General features: G+C 37.5%; 1 protein-coding gene across 1 annotated transcript in view; it reads left to right on the top strand.

The window, feature by feature from the left end:
* The first annotated feature begins 595 nt into the window (after positions 1-595).
* Vgll3 (vestigial-like family member 3) overlaps positions 596-16694 on the top strand; it is a 135382-nt gene continuing 119283 nt past the window's right edge. Inside the window, exons 1-2 of the mRNA XM_013024073.1 lie at positions 596-721; positions 12097-12379. Of these exons, the coding sequence (XP_012879527.1) occupies positions 596-721; positions 12097-12379 (409 nt within the window). The remainder of the gene's footprint in view (positions 722-12096; positions 12380-16694) is intronic.

Here is a 16694-nt window from a genome sequence, read left to right as displayed (position 1 = left end):
GGGTCCCCCTGCCGGGCGACCCGCCCACCGGCTCTCGGAGTTGGGTGAGGGGGAACTTTGCAAAGCAACTCCTCTGAGCCTGGGAAGGCAAAGTGCTCCCCCCCACCCCAGCATTCAACCCCCTCCCAAGCATCCCCCCCCTCCCCATCTCTTGCTCCCGCCTCTGGTCCTGGCCCAGCCGCGATCGGCGGTGATAGGACGAGCCCGGGGCGTGCAGGGTGTAGACGCAAACCAGTGTCCCGGCTCCCCAGGGCTGCCTCACCCCGGGGCCCGGGCAGCGGTGGTGGTTGGCGCTGCCGTGGGTCTCGAGAGCGCGGCCATGCTCCCGCCGTGGCGCGGGCGGCGGCGTCCCGGAGCGGCTGTCTCGTAAAGCACGAAGGCGGAGAGCAGGGAGGGGGAGGTGGCACCCGGAGGGGCTGAAGATGAAGGTGCCCGCGCATGGGCCGCCGCTGATTGCCCACCCCTCCCCAGCTCGCGCCCGGCGCGGAGCCCCAGGCCGCGGAGGACCCGCCTCCGCCGCAGTAGCAGCCGGAGCCGCGACGCGGGCGGCGGCGCAGGCGGCGGCGCCCCTCGCGCCCGCGCGGCCCCAGCTGCCATGAGTTGTGCGGAGGTGATGTATCACCCCCAGCCGCATGGAGCGCCCCAGTATCTGCCCAACCCCGTGGCAGCTGCAACCTGCCCCACAGCCTGCTATCATCCGGCTCCCCAACCTGGCCAGCAGGTGAGTCACCGACCGGGCAGCCGGCCGGGGGCGGGGGCCGAGGGCACCGGGAGTATCGGTCTGGGGCTCCGGCGGTGGCGACGACCGTCCCCGCCGGGATGGGTGGCGCAGACCATGCCCCGGGACCTGCGGGAGCGCCCGTGAGCGCGGACCGCCCGCGGAGGAGAGGCGCGGGGGCTGCGGGCAGCGCGGGGCGGGTGGGGAGTCTTGGAGAGACCGTACCTGCCGGAGGGAGGGGGCCGCGGCGGAGCTGCGCGCACCCCAGCTCCCGGGCGGCTGGCCTTTAGTCACCCCGGCTGTCAGGACTAGGTCTCTGAAGCTCACCCAGGGGCATCTGTTTTAGGACCATGTGAGTAAACTTCCTTTCCAAGCAAATGTTTTCTTTCTTTGGAATGCTGAGAGAGTTCCAGGGCTTTCTGGATTGAAGAGGAGGAAGTGTGTGCGGCCGAGGTGGCCCAGGCTACCTGACCAGTGAGCTCACAGGGTTGACCTTTCCGAGACGTGTAGGGTGGGACAGCGCGTCTGATGTAATCTATAGCAGAAGGTTTCCAGAACTTCTTTTATGGCTGTGGTTTAGAGGCACGGGGGATGCCGGGGCTCTTCATTCATTTCCTCACCCCACCAAAAGACAGTGTTCAGGCTGTGGATCCCATTCAAGAGGTAACCTTGAATCTCTGAATTGTGGGGGCGCCGCCATGCCAGGGGACTGAAAATGTTGTCCGTAAAAACGGATCTGGGGCTAGGTAGGAGATGATGGAGTTACTTTGGAAAGGGCGAGTAAGACTCCAGAAAACTAAAAAACAAGTGCCCTGGGATATTACGGCGGACACAGAGCAAGTGCACCAAAGTTTAGTTAGCCCTGTAATTATATATATATATATATATATATATGCATATATATATTAAAGTATGTTTATGGCAAGGGGCTGTTATGTGCCAAATAGTCTTCCTCAGACTGTGGTGATTAGTGGGTGTTGATTTCATGAAACAACAATAAAAGTAATAATACAACTAGACACACTGAGAAAATTATGATGCACAGAATTGATTGGTTATTCATTTCGTCAGAACTATGTTTTATTTAAACCCTAAGGGTTTGGCCTTGGAATTAACTAGATCTTTGAATCTGGACATTTTCTCAGTCTCTTTCCCTGTGCTTACACGTGTGGTATTACTTTTTGGAAATAACAACCAAAAAAAGTAGGTTTGCTTAAAATGTATTTGGTTGTAAAATTCAGCTGATTCTGAAAGGGTACAGCTAACTTAACTGAGGACCACTGAGAGCACGTAGAGGAAGGAGTCCTACTTTCTTGTGATGATTTATTCATTGATTGTAATATCTAGCAGTTTTATTATTTCAAAGCAAAGTGACTTCTGAGGAGAAGGATAGAAAAGTATTTTGTGATTATGGTCAGTGGAAACAGATAAAAACATTTTGTATAGTTGTTTGCTTTTCTTTGGCATATACCAAATATAAGTAATGAAGAAAGCCACATCAGTTTAATTCAGGCAAGTAAGGCAAAGAAACTGCCGGTATGAGTATTTCTCAGGACTGGATAAAGTATTCTTTCCTTCTTCTCTGATACCTTAGAAGCCTTCAAAATTACCAGTTGGAATGTGGATGAGAATAGGCTCTAAATGTTAAGAAGGATACTTTCCTGTCTTTAAAACAAACAAAAACTAGTAGGAATAAGGTGGCTTATTTGAAAATCTGTGAAATGAGGTTCATAAAAATACCCATCTATTATTTACATTAGTATTGTAATTTTAGCTGAAATTATAATTTCATATAAAAATTATGAATGTCCCATCATAACTTCATTTTCAGTAAGAAATGCCTGCATATACTTAATCTTAGTTTTGCAATAGTACTTAGTCTCAGCCCCCAAATTCCATTCTTTTGCTAAATCCATCAACAAGCTGCAGAATGAACTACAAAAAAAAAAGAAAGAAAGAAAGAAAGAAAAGAAAAGCCTGAATTGTCTACATGGCTCTGTTGCCCAATGATCAACTTTTGCTATATTTGCGCTTCTGTAAACAGCACTTAAGGAGATGTTTGGCTGCGTACAAGGGTAGAGTTGAGAGATGTGTTTGGAAATTTTCGTGTTACTTTCACTAAATTGACTTATTCAAGATTTCTTTCTGTTTTTTCCTTGTGAGGAAACTGTTTGACTACTAGTGGTCAGTAAAATGAACAGAGACTTGACAGTAACTACTGTTCTTTTTACTGTTAGGAGTTTATTTTGATGACCTATATTTTCTCTTTGGAGAAAACAGTAAATCAGGAATTCTTATCAGGCTGACAACATTTTTAGACTATGCAGTGTGTGGGTGAAGTGGGACTAATATTGACTTGGCCCTAATGCAGTCATCTGAGAATACATATTTTGGTTGTTTTTGCATTCCATAAGGTTTTATCATTATTATCCATGAAGATTGTTTTCTCCGTACATGGGAAGTGACCCCTAATAGCATCTTGCCTGGGAGTCAAAAATAAGGGATGTAATTCCTACTGCATTTGAAAAACTGATTTGTTAAGGAGAGAGAAATGAAAAAACAACAGAAATAGTGGGAGAATAGTCAACCAAATTTAAAGTATATTTATAAAATAAATGCAAGAAAAGAGAGTACTATAGTTTTGTACAACTTCTACATTTATTTTTGGTAATATATCCTTCCTTTGATTTTTTCCCCATCTATAGCTCTGAAGTCTTTTGTATGCTTTCTTTTGTGTTTTACAGTGCAGAGGATCAAACTCAGGGTCCCACACATGCCAGGCAGACATTTGCCACTGGGCTCCATCCCCAGCCCTCTATTCCTTATAAGTCAGTGTGTCAAAATTGGTTCATGATGGAATTTAACCATAGGCCTATTTCTCTCTCATAACATGATCATACATGAAATTCTCCTTTGAAATGACATAATCTCATTTTCTACAAAGTTGAAAAGTGAAACTTTTCAATTCAGGTTTTTAATTAAAAATATTATGTGTTGTTATAGGTGAGTAGTAAGCAAATATTTACAAACATAGTAACCTCAGCTATATAAGCTCTAGTGTGTTAGTTAGGCATAGAGTTGGTTAAATGAATAAAAGCAATCTGTAAATACCTGAGTAGCAAATTATGTAGTCCCTGATAATTAACTCCAAGAAATTGTGTGGCCGTGCACAACATAACTGCGTGTTTTATAGAGCCAGGGATTTGTGAGGGATGGTGAGTAACCTAGGCTCGCCTGCATCCACCAGTCCACTTGGTACTGAGCATCTCAGCACATACTCTGAAGGCTGATGCCACTGCTGAACATGTACAGAAAAGTGTTCATATCATGCACTGGTGGCTCATGCCTGAAGTCTTAATTACTCAGGAGGCTGAGATATGAGGAACACAGTTCAAAGCCAGACCAGGCAGGAAAGACCATGAGACTTATCTCATGAATCACTGAAAAACCAGAAGTGGAGCTGTGGCTCAATTGGTAGTACAGTAGCCTTGAGCAAAAATACTTAAGGACAGTGTAGTGCCCAGGCCCTGAGTTCAAACCCCAGAACTGGCACACACACACACACACACACACAAGCACGCACATGCACACACATAGTCACACACGCACAAATAGAGTTCATTTGTATGTGTACCACTGATGGTAAGAACCAGGAGAAAGTATTGAAATATGTGTCAGGAAAAATTGAGGGCCCTAATGTGACATCAAAGATTCCTTTTGTAACCAGTGAATGTCTCCTCTTACTCTGCTGTCAAAATAGTTCCTCATATTCATACTTTTAAAATCAGGAAGATATGTAAAGTCTCCTGAATGCTATAGTTTATATGTAAGATGACATGAGCAGAGAACAATTCCTAAATTCTATATATAGAAGTTATATATAGTAAAGTTTTCTTTACTTTTATTTTTAATAATCACACTTCAACCTTGATATAAGTTAGCACACATTTATGCTGTCCTGTTTGAGAGTAACAGCTGGCTCAATGCACATGCATGCTTTGACTTAAACAATTGGATTTCCCTGTGATGCAGCACTGCAGTTATAAAGTTTGGAAAATTTTCAAACTCTCTGTACTCTGCCACCTTGGTTAAATCATGAAACTTCTCTGAGTATTTGTATGTCATGGGAAAATTCTGGAAAAATTATACTTCAGTCTTTCCATCTACATCTGGCAAAATGAGTGTTCTTAGGGTCGACATAATGAAGATTTCAAAACTGATTGATGGCAAAATTAGGACCTCCAGGTCCCCAACTTCCCAGTGAACCAGGTGCAGAATCTTTCTACCATGCCAGGCAATCTCGCCGAAGGAATTTTTCTTTTTGGCTATTGCAAAATGGACTTATTTTTGTCTTTAGTGCCCCCAATCAACGTTTTTTTGATAAAGAAGATTAATATGAAGTAGATTCTTTGGCCTTGGAGTTTGAGATTCTTTCCAAGTCCTTGGTAGTGTACTTTTTTTTTTAATTGAGGCATTCCAAAGGCCTTTTGCAAGCATTTATATTATGCTAATGACTTTTGCTATCAATGTTGTATCTTTTGTTGATGAAGCAGAATATCCACTTAGTAAATGAACATTTATTTATTTATAAGAAAATACCAGAAGTGATATTGACACTCCCTTTTAAGTGCCACGTATTTTACTGTCTTTATAACGTAAAATTTAATTTCATCAAAGAAGTATAACACAAGTATAACACAAATTATTTTTAGCACACACATTATTTAAGCAGAGGATTTAATTTTTCTTGCAACCATAAAGGAGAACTTGTGTATTTCTAAGGATTGATACAGGACTTGTTTGACAAAGTGCAGTCCCTATAATTCCACAATACACAAATTAACTTGACTCCCAAGTCTTAAAAGCTTACACTCCTTCATAGGTGCAGGTCCCCAGTAACTTCTCAACCAAAAGATTTCAAAACTACAGGAAGTTAAACTTTAAAGTAACTGAAAATTGGCTCTCGCAGCCAAATAGAATAAGAATTACAACAGGACAGGACTGAAAAATCATACACAGTGAAAACATGTTCATCAAGAAACCAATACCATGGCACACACAGTGAGACGAGAAATTTAAGAGAAGGAGCTTTTGGCCAAATGCAAGGAAGTCCTACTCCATCACCATTCGGTAAAGTTTTCCATTTGGCAGAGTTTAAGATGGAGGTGATATGACAAATATTTAGGGAAAGAGGAGTAGCCTTGCTCTCTTGTGCAACATCACTTCAGGCTATTTCAGAAGAGACACTGAGCTGACCATGTTGAACAATATGTATATTTGTCTTATCTTCATTTGTGCAGACACCATTTTCAATGAGGATAAAACAATTAAAGCACTTGAAGCCTATGGCCAATCCTAAAGTAAATTTGTCAGTTTGATTACAGCAATTTTAAAATAAATGTGGATTAATTACTTATTGTGGTGCTTAACTAATTTCATACTCACGTCTCTGTTTCAAGCTAACTTTTGACAAAAATTCTCAAAAGAAATACACCAGTCATAGATAATAATGAAAGGTATTATCTCTAGAAAGTTTCTTTTTTTAAATTTGAGAAATCAACTCTCCGTAAGAGTTGAATTTCAGGCTGTGGTAGAGGCAGTGAGGGTAGTAATTTGGAGCAAAATTCTACCCCCAGCCTTTCAAAACATACCTCTTTAAGCAGCTGTTTTTCTGCTTTGGCTCCTCATTTAAGAAGACCCTGAGAAGTGCCTTGAACCATTAGGCACACAGCTGCTGTTAGAATAACTCGTAAATGCCATATTTAAACATATCTCAGTAGATACCAGATTTATGCTAGTGATTTACTAGTGTGCGCTGAGCTGGGGTAACTGAACTATTTTTCACTTGTCTCCTAATATTGGTAGAGGAAAAAAGTGACCTAATCTCAACAGGTGTCCTTTCTTCTTAAAACTGTTATTATTTTAGGATGCCCAATTGCTTTTCCTTGGAGGATAGAGTAGGAAGACTCTAAAGATATATCCTTTTATGTATCATAACCAGTTTCTAGGAATTGGGCTAGATGGCCCACATCTGGAAATGAGTTAGTGTTCAGTTGTCTGTAGATGAATTTTTGGCTAGGGTTCTGTGAAATCAAAAGAAGTGGCCAATGAAAGAAACAAAATAAAGTGTGAATTTGTCTAAAGCTCCAGTATTTTGCTTATTAGGATATAGAGTTGGATGAGACCACTGAAATAATCCCAATCAAAATACTTCATTTTCAGAAAGGCAAGCTCAGGGCCAAAAGGTTCTTAGACTTGCTCCTAAAATTTGGTGAAATTCTCTTTGCCATTTTCTTTGCTATTTGATTTATTTGTTTGTTTTCTCCTTATATCAGTTATCTCACAGAGCAAAATTCAATTCATGGTTACCTAATGTTCCCTCCCTACTTTCCTCATTTAAAAAATTTGGAATATTAGCTACTTCGAGAAATAACAGTTAATCATTTGGATAAACCATGAGGCTTTCTTTATTTACTGTTTTCTTTCAAATCTTTTCCTAGCTATGCACAGTTTCATTTATGGGATGGAGTATGCTGTTTTTCTTCATATATCCAAATGCTTGCACAATTGGTTACACAAATAAGAATCAATGGGAAGTTGGTTGAATGAATGGATGGATAATTTGAAAGCATCATACCTAAGTCTAGTCACAGGATTATGCACACATACCAGAGATTTATACATCAGAAACTGTTGTTTCATTCAAAGTAGTTGGTTTGAGTAAGAAGACATACTCTAATGATGTGATCATTGCTTAAAACATTTTGGGAATGCAAATTTTGAAATTGCTTCTAAGCCTGTGGCACATTTTTTTTTTTAACTTCATCAAAAGTGGAAAATTTTCATCCATGGAGAGGGTAGGTTTTTTAAAATTATTATTACGACCAGAATCATTTAAAGGCCATGTACACAAAAGTAGCACATCAGATTAAGCAATATTATTTTTGGTTTGCTTCTCTCTACTATTAAAAATTAAAAAAAAAACCCGAGCAGACAAAAACAAACCCAGAATCATGAGGTGTGACTATTTCTTATGAGCTGACTTTGCTCACATTTTCCAAAATAGAATTTCTGGTTGTAGGCATGTGCAGTATGTATCTGATGCCAAGGGGCCAATGTATTTTCAGATGTGTGACTTAGAAAAATCATTACATTTATTAATATCTCACATATCTCTAATATGTTTAAACTAAATTTTAAATGCTATAGCTAACCTTATATATATAATTTTTAAAACTAGACCAATGACAGATAACTTTGTTATAATAGCAGTTTTTACTTACCTTTTGTTAGAAAGGGATGATATCCTTGGGTTTGAATTAGTTTATTCAGCCAAATAATTATCTTATAGAGACTCATTCTCCCTAGTCTATTTATTAGCACATACCTTGTAGTCATATAATTCCTACTTAGATGATCCTTACTCTAGACAACTAGGTTTTGCATATGTAAATTAGGAATCATTTTTTGGTTAATAATTTGTGTGTCAGAGTTAAGTGAAACAAAATATATAAAAGATCTGTGGTGTGTTTTCCAAGAGTATCTTGGAACAACATCTTGGTTTTTTTTGAAGAGTATCTCTCTGAGATATTAAAAAAAATCTGTTGTACAAATAAATTTTTAAAAGTATGATCAAAGAGAAAGGGACTCCTTTTATGGACTTTCTGAGTTTGATGAATTTCCTCTGGGTTAGTGGATTTTCTTTTTTTGAGGTTTAGGATATGTTTTAAACATAAAATAATCATTGCATTTAAAAGAGAGAGCCAGTGGAAATAAAAAAAAGAGTTGTTTCTAAATATCCAATGATTTCAGTGATTCATGAAAATACTTTTGTTTCCTTAAAAAAAAATTCCACATATGTACACTAATCATTTGGCCTTTTCCAGGCTTAACCCTTGGGGAGTTAGTGGTATTTGGCTCTTGTCAGAGAAGTCTCTTTCTGTCTCTCTCTGTCTCTGTCTCTCTATCTCTGTCTGTCTGTCTGTCTCATCAGACAAATCCTTTTCCTGATACATTCCTGCTGCAGTTTGGACCTGGCCAGCCTTCAGGTGGTGGCTTTTGGTTCCCACTATCCTTCATTCTTCTGCTTTATACCTTTGTTATTACCCAACTATAGAGGTTCAATTTAAATATTTACATTCCCAACACATTTATTTTAGCCTAATTACCAATAGCCCTGGTTAAAATAAGAATCTAAAAGTATCAAAAGGGCTCAGTCACTACCTAAAATGATAATTTAAAATTGTATAAGTGTTATAAAATTGAGAACAAGAAGAAAGCAGACACAAAATTTAAATAGCAATTGACTCATGATAACATTCACACCACCCTAATTTTCTTCAGAAACACTTGATAGTTTGTTACTTTCTGATAGCTGTGGTTTGGTAGTTATGGTAAATCATTTGCCTTTTTTTTAATGTGCACTTTTTCTATGTTCTGTATTTATTTGGTATTCACTTTTTGGAATAAAATGTCCTTAGTGTTAGAGTCAAAATCTCAATGCATTAGACCCTAGACTTCCAGAGTCAAGGTAAAAATATAATTTAGTTCTTATTTTTCTTAAAATGAACAATCAGTTAAAAAATACCAAATCTCTCAAATATTTTTTATGGATGTCTTATAAGACTCTAAAGAACTGCTAACAAAACCAAAATAATCAAAATAAGAACCCCATGTTGCTGTTAACTTCGAGGCACACTTTACATTTCATTACTACTGCACCATTGGAACAAATTGTCCCAAGGTGACTTGAGTCTGGAGTTGAGTGAAATGTTGAAGATTGACAGACATAATAAGGGTTTTCTGGTGGTTTATTGGAGATAAGAGTCTCATGGACTTTTCCTGCCCGGGCTGGCTTTGAACTGCAATCCTCAGATCTCAGACTCTTGATTAGCTAGCATTATAGATATGAGCTGCTAGTGCCAAGCAAAATTACGTACTTTTAAAGATTAATTTTTTTACCTAACAACATACACAGTATTCAGAAAATTATTCTGTCTTAAATAGACTGAAATTCTATAGCATAAATTCAATTGCCATCAACTAAAATTTAAGGTATTTTATGACTGCTTTTATTGATCACCATGCTATTTTACTTTAGTATCTGGATTTACACTTCTCAAATCATACACACATATACACACATAAAACTTTATTATATAAGAAATAATTGCTGTTAATTGAGGGTAAAATAAATACTTGGGTTTATAACACAGGCAAGAGTCTTTTTGAAAGAATAAAATTTAAAATTAAACAAATGAAAGAAATATATTTAAAAATATTTATTTAAATATATTTAAAGCAAACTCACAAAGCTGAGCTGGATATAAGAATAACAAATCGGTTTTGTAGGTAATGATGAATCTTGTGGTCAGTGAACCACTGTAGTTCAGTTTTAATTTTCTTAAAATATAAAAGCATTTTTTTCTAATCTCATGGAATATTCAGGAGAAAGTGCTTTCATATACTGTGGCAATATACATTTTGGATAAATATATATACACATGGGGAAACAACACTGTGATTTGATTAATAAATCATACTGGTTTACTTTTATAATGGAATTTAAAACTAGAAGTCATTTAATTCAATCTACTCATTTTATCTGTAACTTATGTTACTATATTTTATTATGGAATTTAAGTATAAATACATTCAAGTATGTATAAAGCAGATTAAATTAATATATGCAGTAATTGCAATCATGTATTAATCAGAAGATATATCACAACACAGGGGTGTATGAATGATCTATTCTTTGACACAAATTTAAAGTGAAAAAGGAGTACATATAATCACAAATAATGTTCCTGAGTTAGTAACCATCTCCTTATAATAGAATTGAAAGTCTCAAAAAAATCTCAAATTTTTATTTCTAGGAGAAACTATGCAACTTATTTGATGATAAATTTATAGTTTTTGGCTATAGATTTAAAAGTTAATAGTTGCCGTATATAATTATAATATGTACGTTATGTGTTTTGATAACATAAGCAACCCTAGTGAACACTCTGGAAAAGTTTTCCATTCTTAGTTTATATTTATTTTTTCAGAACATATTTTTTTCTCTGAGAAATGATGTGACAAAATATTAAGTTTTGTTTATATAATATAGAAAGTTTATTTGGTCACTAAAATCACACTTTTTATGAGATGTTAGCATTATCTTTTAAAAAGTAATTCACGTTGAAGCATTTGATGATCAAAATAGTACATGCTTAGTAAAGAATATTGAAAAGGAAGAAAAAGAAACAACTACCAGCATACCACAGAATAACAACACAGAATATATTTCAGTGACCTGTTGCATTAGGTATATTTCCCTTCTTCAACAAATTTCATGAGAACAAACAGACAGACAAAAGATATACACACACACATACACATACAGACATCTATACCTATGAATGCCTTATTGTGCATTCTGGCTCCCCTTTCTATGTTTCTGACCTTCAGCAACTCATTTAACTTCTTGATGATTTAGTGTCTTTGTCTTTAAGTTTAGTAATAATAACTATGGTATGGGTTTGTAAATATTGACTGAGGAAATAAGCCAGGGTTGGAGAAGTGTTTCTAGCATAATATAGGTTAATTATTACTGTTGTGATGATCGTCTGTCAGTTATTTCACATTGCCAAAGTTTTTTCATTTTTATCTGAGAAAGATAGTTTTTGTTAGTATTTGGTATTATTTTCAGTAAGCCACAATAAAACATTTTTTCTTTCTATGATAATGGTGGTTAGCAGAACATCTGAAAAATATGTTCCATGCAAAATGGATCTTCACACAGACTTATTTTGTCATTTCAGTTTGAGTTTTGAGAAATGAGTTCAGCATATCTGCCAAATCCTTTTATAAGATGCTGCATTCCTGTTTTTATTTTAGTTTATTTCATTTTTGAAAAGCTTTTCTTCTCCACCCTGCCCCTGGACAGTTAGGTCTCCTCTCCTCTCTTCTTTATCCTAAGCTATAATGTCACTGCTACATAACATCTTTAATAGCCAATCTAAAATGGGGGGGGGGAGGGTTGGAAAAGAATCTGTCACTGTGTTTTAACCATCACTCTATTAGTGTAGTTGGATTTAAAGCAAAAGCAACAAAACCAAAATTCTGTCTGACACTGAAAATATTGCAATTTGATAATGAACTTTTTTCTTTGCCAAATTTAAAATGACAGATTTTTTTTTCCCCTCTCTTAGTGCAGAAGGAGGCAGCAGGTTTGGGGAGGGAAATGATAGAGTAAAATAGCTGTAGAAGAAACAGTTTGCAAACATATGTTAATATTTAGATTCTTTTTTTTTGTAAGTGAAAAGTTAACTGGTTAATGCTTTTTTACAAACTGCCTTTGATACTGTGTTTTGTTTATTCCATCCCAGAAGAAGTTAGCGGTATACAGCAAGATGCAGGACTCTCTGGAAATCACCCTTCCCAGCAAACAAGAGGAGGAGGAGGAGGAGGATGAGGAGGAGGAGGAGGAGGAGAAAGACCAGCCTGCCGAGATGGAGTACCTTAACTCTCGCTGTGTCCTTTTCACTTATTTCCAGGGAGACATTGGGTCAGTAGTGGATGAACACTTCTCAAGAGCTTTGGGCCAAGCCAGCACCTTCCACCCAGAATCTGCCATTTCAAAAAGCAAGATGGGGCTAACCCCCCTATGGCGAGGTAAGAATTCAAAAGCAGATGCTGTCCAGGGCACTGTCTCTGTTACGCCACCGCCTGTACCAGGTTCCAGCTGGAGGCTTGCCCCTGGAGGACGGATATCCACTAGGTTTTTAATTTTTAAGGACAGCAAGGAATTTCTTTCAGACAAACAGCTGGATCAGTTTTGTCACATGTGGAATGCAGGATTGGAAAGGATGCAGTCACACCCCTTAAATTCCTCATGGAAAATAGTGATATAACTGAGCCTGAGTTTATAGTGGCTGTGAATGGAGCTGCAAAGCCCCATTGCTAAAGCCCCCATGGCCCAATTTGGATCTCTGAATAATAGGCGTGCCTGAATCAGCTTCTATTTAAAAAAAATAGCTTTTGCTCATTCCTCTACGTGTTACGTGGTGACCTAGTAGAGGTCTGACTCCGAAGGGAACACAGGTTTAAAGCCTTCTGTGTTCTTCCTGCAGCTTTTTGTTCTCTGTGGATTTATTATTCACTCTTTATAGAATACAATCTAGTCATCAAAAGAAGCATCTTTATGGTTTAATCTAATGTTTTTACCTTGATACACACAGAAAGCTTCAGATGAACTCTTCTTGATTGCCTTCGGTATGGAGGTAACAGAGTGTTTGCATCTGACTTCTGACTCATGAAAAATTAATTGTGTGACGTCTTAATCATGGTAATTACAAGGCTAGAGGAGAAAATACCATGTCCTTCCCATGATAGCTTCAGAGAGAAGGCATTACAGATATTTTCCCTCCAAATTACCTACTTATAAGAAGAATCTAATAAAGTGGTTCTTTACATCTGCTTGCTTTCCTTATTAGGAAGACAGACATCATACAGAAGTCTGTTAGAAATTCAAATTCTTGAGCCATGCCTTAGACCTAGAGTATCAGACACTCTAGCTTGTATTAAGTTAGCCTTTACAGCGATTTAGATGGAGAATAAAGTGTGACAAGTTCTGATCTAGTGCTGCTAGACATGTTGTAGGGTGCCTTGCCACAAATCCATTGCACCCACATCATACTCTATCAAATGCTCAGAGTGATCCTCTTGAAGAAGCCACCTGAAGTAGGCTCAGGTGAGCTGTGACTACTGGCTCCTCTCAATTTCAGAGGAATGGTTCTACTCTGTTGGACAGGTGCTGGCTTGCTTGCTAGGTCTGATTTGTAAATCAAATGTTTTTTTTCCCTCTTTCCCCCTTTTTGCTCTTTCCCTTTTCCTTTCCTTCCTCCCTGTCCATTCCCCTCCCAATTTTTCTCTGGCATACATAATACTTAATTGGTAAATACCATGGACTTTTTTCCAGAAACTGAGCGCTAAGATGCTTATGGAGTCATCTCATATTCTATTTAACAGCATATAGTAAATGTTAATAATTTGTAGGAAGTAAGAAATCCTCAATGAATCTTATAGTTTTACTAAATAGCCTGTTAATGATAAATTCTATGAAAACAATGTTTCACTAGAGTAATAAATGTGATGTCCACTTTAAAAACAAAACAAAACAAAAACCGTGTATTGCTCAGACTGGAAAGCAGAAATTTGGGCCCAAAATTATCCATAAAAGTTGTTTACAGCATTACAGTCAGTATAATTTACATATATTTACATATATACGTATAGATACGCAAAACCACTTCAATCCATGGGTACTCTTCATGGATGTATATATATACATATATATATACATATAACTTATTAGAATAATCAGAGATCTTTAAGCAGATGTAATATTTTAGTAAACATAGAGTTAATAGTGATGTTGTTTTAATGATTATGATAAAAGTTGTCTTTTATTTCATATCTTTTTCAAGTGTATCTCTTGTTTCATTCTAATGAAATTTATGTTGTACATAATTACTCTCCTACTGTGCAGTAAGTAGTATTCCGGATATGGGGACTAGAACAGCAAGTAGATTGACAGAAGCCTTCTGTCCACTTAATAGTTTTTTTTTTTCCCCTGGATGGTAGAGATAGTGAAAAACATACTGTGACCTGCAGGATGACAGTGGAAGCCTTATCTGAGATGGTTACATCTCAAGAGACCTGAAGAAAATAATATTCTTCATGTGAATATTTCCGAAAAAAAATTCTACTGAGGAGAACTAGCCAGAGTAAAGGACCAGAAGATGGGCTGAACTTAGAATGTTCAGTGAGGAACAGACATACCTTCGGTGTTTGAGGTGAAGTGATAGGACACATATTCTAAGGCATTTTGTCTCTTCCTCTCCCACTGAGACTATAAATACCCTATCTAGTTGGTTCATATCATTTTTCTCCAAGAAAATGGCTTTTTATGTGGACACTCTAAATAAAATGGATTGATTAGGTTTTTGGAGGTGAACTAAGTTGGTACCATGCACCTAAGATTAGAAAAATAAAAGTCTTCAGTAGAGGATTTTTTGGTACTATGCTGTCTGATATCTCTTGGTACAGTTTTCTCATTTATAAAACAAGTAATTGAATAAAATAATTGCTGTTTTTCATTGTGTAAAGTTCTGTGATTTCAAATGTATTGTTTACTTCTTATATGTAAAAAGAATTTGCTATTGCTTCTATTTGTGTCTTTGCTTTAAATCAACATACAAACTCGGGTATGATGCATGGGAGCCACAAAAGAAAGGTTGCAGAGACAGTGTAAGAATGTGAGTGCCATATGGTGTTGAGATGTAATTGTAAGTGCTAAAAACGACACAGGATTAATAGTGTAGTCTTTGGATCCTGCTCATTTTGGATTCAAGTCCATACCTTATTATTTGCAGGTTGCAATATAATCTTGGATTAAAATTTTAAAATCTCTCTGAGATCAAATTCCCTCACTGTAGTATGTGTTTGTTGACATTCTTCTAATGTTATAAATTTTTTGTGATAATGTGTGTGAATAATTTAGCACAGGATTTGGAACAAAGTATACAATTAAAGTCAGGTGCTTATTCTCTTTCCTTAAGTAAGTTTACACTCATTTGGCACAGAAAAAAATCTTGATTCTGTTCTAAAGCATTGCTTTGTGAAGCATTATTTAAAAAAAAATATCTTGGAAAAACAGGAGCTACAGGCTATCCATCTTGTTAAAGATAATAGCACTTTACAAAGGAGCTACTAAACACCAATATTAAATCATCTAGTGTGTAGCATGAAGTTATCACACACCCACTGACATGATACAGAGATACAAATGAACTAAGAACTGAATTATGTTTCATTGTAGAATAGATTAATAGTAAATGTTCAGGTTAATATACTGACATAGATAATGATATAGTAGTATCAAATTTAATGTGCGTTTTTTATGAGCTATGGACATTATCAGTACCAAAATTTGAACTCAGGGCTACCTGCTTGCTTAAGTTTGCTTGCTCAGCTAGTACACTACCACTTGGGCCATGTATCCAGTAAGCTTTTTGTTAGTTAATTGGAGATTCAGTCTAGTTCCACAGATTTTCTCTCTAGGCTGGCTTCAAACTATGAACCTCTATATCACAGCTTTTAGAGTAGCTAGAATTATAGGTGTTGCAACTGTCACCCAGCACTGAGAGGAAATATTTTTTTGTGCTCATTGGTAGAACCTCTTATCAGTTATCGCTAATTTTACTATACATTTTAATGAGTGGTAAATAGAGCTTTTCAGTTAAGAAAATGTGCTTGTCACCTTACACTATGCATCTGTTTTTCCTGAAAGTGTGTGTGTGTGTGTGTGTGTGTGTGTGTGTGTGTGAGTGTGTGTAAAAGATAGTGTTAGTTATCAAGGCATACCAAAATAGGTCAGAGATTTAAAAATTCTGCATATTGGTAAAATCACTGGAAATTTTTTTCTTGTAGTTTCAAAGCTAATTATCTATTGGTCGGCGGCTGTAATCTGCTTGTAGCATCTCAGTTATAAGGGGAAGACCCCCGCAAATGAATACTAAACTTCACCAGCCTGTAGGAGGAGATGCATGCTGATAAGCTGGCTAACTGGGAACAACAGAGCTGAGCGAGAATTCCAGGAGGCACTGGAAGACTCGATTTCAGGAAGTTTAGGAAGAACATGTGAAAGTGAGGTCCCACTGAAGTCATCCCAGTGCCCTCCGGGGGTCTGGGCAGCCCACACTACTCTAAATCTCTCCTTGGGGAGTCACAAGACCTATTTTGAGCAACTCTACAATAAAATAACCAGAGGCCATCTTTTGATGTACAAATCACACATACGTTTTGAATGATCGATAATGGAACAGAGATTTCATTTGACTTCTGATCCAATAGTTCGTTTTACTGGAAAGCAGAATAAGAGAATGGAACTTAAATTGTATCAAGAATTGTGTTGAGGATGTTTTCT

Source organism: Dipodomys ordii, unplaced genomic scaffold (assembly GCF_000151885.1).
Source record: "Dipodomys ordii isolate 6190 unplaced genomic scaffold, Dord_2.0 Scaffold73, whole genome shotgun sequence".
NCBI classification, from domain to species: domain Eukaryota; kingdom Metazoa; phylum Chordata; class Mammalia; order Rodentia; family Heteromyidae; genus Dipodomys; species Dipodomys ordii.
This window is presented reverse-complemented; position numbering and strand designations above follow the sequence as displayed.